This window comes from Setaria italica, unplaced genomic scaffold, assembly GCF_000263155.2.
Source record: "Setaria italica strain Yugu1 unplaced genomic scaffold, Setaria_italica_v2.0 scaffold_288, whole genome shotgun sequence".
NCBI lineage: Eukaryota > Viridiplantae > Streptophyta > Magnoliopsida > Poales > Poaceae > Setaria > Setaria italica.
The window spans coordinates 1-3,566 of record NW_014576923.1 but is presented as its reverse complement, the minus strand read 5'-3'; the positions used below and the strand labels follow the sequence as shown (position 1 = coordinate 3,566).

Genomic DNA, 3,566 nt, shown 5'->3' with positions numbered 1-3,566 from the left:
GAAAAGGACTCACAAACACGCTTAAGGATTCTGGATTACAGCATGATATTAGTAGCCACTAGTCATTGCAGCATCAAATTAGAAAATCTCGTCCCAAGCTTTAGGAACTACTCGTGCAAGCCTCTTGGATCTCCACTTCATCGAGGAAGTCCAACGAACCGTAATCATTTTCTGACTCAATCCTTATATCATCAGCTAGGTCAATCTTTCCTAGGGATTCAAGACCTTTGATTAGTGTTCCGTACGTTATCCGGTCAGGATCACGTACTGTCCCATAATTTCATCAGACGGAAATAGTCCCTTGCCAATTGTGTAAACCCAGCATCTATGAGCGCCTTCAGAAGCAGATTGAAACCATCAGTGTCGGGCTCCAATTGTTCCCTCTTTAAGTATGAACAGGTTTTGTCGGCCTCGGACCGTAAACCTTTGCTTGCAAGCGCTGTAACAAGATCTACGTACCACAACGACCTAGGCTTGTACGGAGGGAGTACCAATGCTCCTTCCGAATCTCCTCAAAGACCAAGCAGCAATGACAGTATTGTAAGAGGCATCTCGGTCTGCATTTTCTCGGTTCTGGACAAGAACCTTCTGCCTGTCTGCACCATCTATTAATCCTAAATGCAAAGAACAGTAGAGGGGAGTGTTTGTTTATTTAGGAGCTTCTAAAATTCCTATCACATCGAATGTTTAGATACTAATTAGGAGTATTAAGCATAGACTAATTACAAAACCAATTGCGCAGATGGAGGCTAATCTGCGGGACGAATCTATTAAACCTAATTAGTCCATGATTTGACAATAGGGTGCTACAGTAAACACGTGCTCATGATGGATTAATTAGACTTAATAGATTCATCTCGGGAATTAGCCTCCATTTATGTAATTAGTTTTATAATTAGCTCATGTTTAGTCCTCCTAGCCTCCGAATATTCTATGTGTCATGAATTTTAGTCCAAACTAAAGATCCAAACACCCCCTAAGAAGAGAGGATATTGATGTATAAGTTGCAACAAATTTGTAGCCCCAATATAAATATAACTATGCACACAAGGTAGCAGTTAAAGAAAAACAACAGAAAGAACTTGGGATCCTGTGGTAATGTGGTTTGCCACTGGATTGTCTTTACTCGATCAAAAACAGCAGCCACATTGACACAAATTTACTTTAAGATTATTGTTGCAGAATATTTATCAAAAGGAAACAAAGTTCCACGGTTCATGGATTTATATATATCTCTTACTATGTGTAAGAAATGGCATGCGTAGCAAATCACCGCATCTGAACAATGAGAAAGCATTGGCTTGGTTGAAAGTGGACAAGGGTTAATTAAACTCATAATCCATGAGGGCCCGAGCTGGGCAGGAAGGACATCATGCTGTTACCAGAGGAAGTTGGGGAAGCAGTCACAATCACAAGAATAGCCTAAGTTTTCTGAGACTAGAAATACAGAATATATATGCCATGCCGAGGAAGGATCATTAACAGGAAACAGCAAAGCTGAGGAAACGGCGTATACCTGGAGTGCCAGGACGGCCTCCCCCTGCGTGGCGAGCTCGCGCGGACCGTGTCGGCCTTGAGGAGCCGCATGGAGGTCTAGAAAAATCAAAACGAACTAATAATTTGGAACTCGCAAGTGACACTATTTTATTGATCGGGATAGGTAGCAGTTCACAATTCGCTTGCATGGTATTGCAACTCGCAAGTGATACTATTTTATTGATCGGAATAGGTAGCAGTTCACAATTCGCTCGCATGTCTCGTATAGTCATACTCATCCTTCTTCCCAATTTGCAAGCTCTGGGACTATGCTCGTGCAATTTAGCGCCTCCAGTTCAGTAAAGGGCTTCCGGATCAGGCGGCCACGTCACGCCTCCAACCGCGCGAGCGCCTCGCCGGCGTGCTCGCCGGTGGACAGCCGGAGCCTCCGCAAGTCGTCGTAGTTGAACTCCTTGTACCGGCGCGGGCGGCCCGCGTCCACGAACGCCTCCGGCGTGCTCACCCTGCCGTCCTTGGGCCCGAGCAGGAACATGGCGATGGAGATGCGCGGCACCGGCGCGACGCACCGCACCCGGTGCCTCACGTTGTGCAGCCTCCCGTTGCTCCACACCTGGAACCGCGCCAGATCGATGGAGATGGGTGGTCAAGAACTTAAGAGCACCGAGACGGCATGGATGATCCGCCATCAGGTTCAGGGGGAGAGGGGTACCGTGCCGACGTCGCCGATGTTGACGAGGAAGGAGCCGGCGACGGGGTCCACGGGCACGAACTCGCCGGCGGCGGGGTCCAGCACCTCGAGGCCGCCCACGCACTCGTCCTCCTGGAGCACGGTGAGGAAGCTCGAGTCCGTGTGGATCTGCACGCCGGAGGAGCCCACCGTGTCCTTCGTGTAGTTGTACCGGTTGATCCGGAACTGGCACGGCCAGTCCCCGAACGAGTGCTCCTCCAGCCCCAGGCTCGAGGCCAGCTTGCCGGCGACGTCGACGATCACGTCGTGCATCCGCTCCGCGTAGCTCTTCACGGTCGCCCTGCGCCAAAGATTTTTTTTTTCCATCACCCGGGACGAGATTTCTATCTAAATCGGGAGAGGGGGAGGGCAGAAATGGATCGAGTTCCAAGCAATCAGCACAGCTTATGACAGACGTTCAGGAGCAGGCAGCCTACTAGTGCTCTGCGGGAGCAAAACACCTTTGTTCTATAGGTTGGCCGCTACAAGCGGCAATGCAGCGCACGACCTAGTGTATTAGTACCTGGGTTTACACGTCTTTTGGTTGTAAATTTTAACATGTAATCACCTAACATGCCCTAACCGTGTGCGTGCACTCGGGAGGTCCGTGTTGTACGAAACTTTTACTTTCTTCGTAATCGAAAGATATGGATCGAACTAGAAAAAGCACGCGCGAGAGCATGGTCGACCTGAGGTGCGGCGGCGCGTCGAGGCACGCGCAGAAGGCGTCGACGTCGGCGGGCGCGGCGGCGTCGATGAGCCCGAAGGCCTCGTAGAGCGGATTGGTGGCGCTGGGCGCGACGTAGCCGCTGCCGGGGATGACGTCGGTGTTGCGGCGCTTGGCGTCGTCGGGGAGGTCGAAGAGCGCGCGCACGGCGGCCTTCATCTCGGCCAGGAGCCCCCGGGGCACGCCGTGCCCGGTCACCCGGAAGCAGCCCTGCCGCTCGCACGCGGCCCGCAGGCGCGCCGACTCCTCCGACGCCGAGCCGGCGAGGCGCAGGTCGATCACGGGGACCTCCGCCGCTGCCGCCATCCCCGCTGCCTCGGCCATGATCTCTACTCTCCCGGACACGCCGCCCGGGTGTGCTTGCTGGGCTGCTGCTGTGTGCCTGCATGTATATCGACGGGTTGGTGAGACAAGCGGCCGACACGCCGCGTGTCCCACGTCAAAGGCTGCTTTCGTTGCCATCGGATGGTGCAGCCCGTTGATCGGGAAACTGTGAAGCAAACATTTTCCTACGCCTAGACCCTAGAGGACAAGGGGTCAGCGATGTCTGCCGGGTCGCCGGCTTGGAGCACCGGTGGGAACTCTGAAGCCTGAACCTGCTGATGGTGAGGATCG

The 3,566-nt window shown here is 52.7% G+C and overlaps 1 protein-coding gene across 1 annotated transcript; it reads right to left on the bottom strand.

Annotated features, from left to right (window-relative positions):
- Nucleotides 1–1,613: 1,613 nt before the first annotated feature.
- Nucleotides 1,614–3,265, bottom strand: LOC101768150 (2-oxoglutarate-dependent dioxygenase DAO). The gene is made up of 3 exons (XM_004987356.2): nucleotides 2,914–3,265; nucleotides 2,207–2,525; nucleotides 1,614–2,107 (listed from the first exon to the last, which is right to left on the bottom strand). Exons 1-3 carry the CDS (start codon nucleotides 3,255–3,257, stop codon nucleotides 1,865–1,867), a joined length of 906 nt encoding a protein of 301 aa, XP_004987413.1. The 5' UTR covers nucleotides 3,258–3,265; the 3' UTR covers nucleotides 1,614–1,864.
- Between the last annotated feature and the right edge of the window lie 301 nt (nucleotides 3,266–3,566).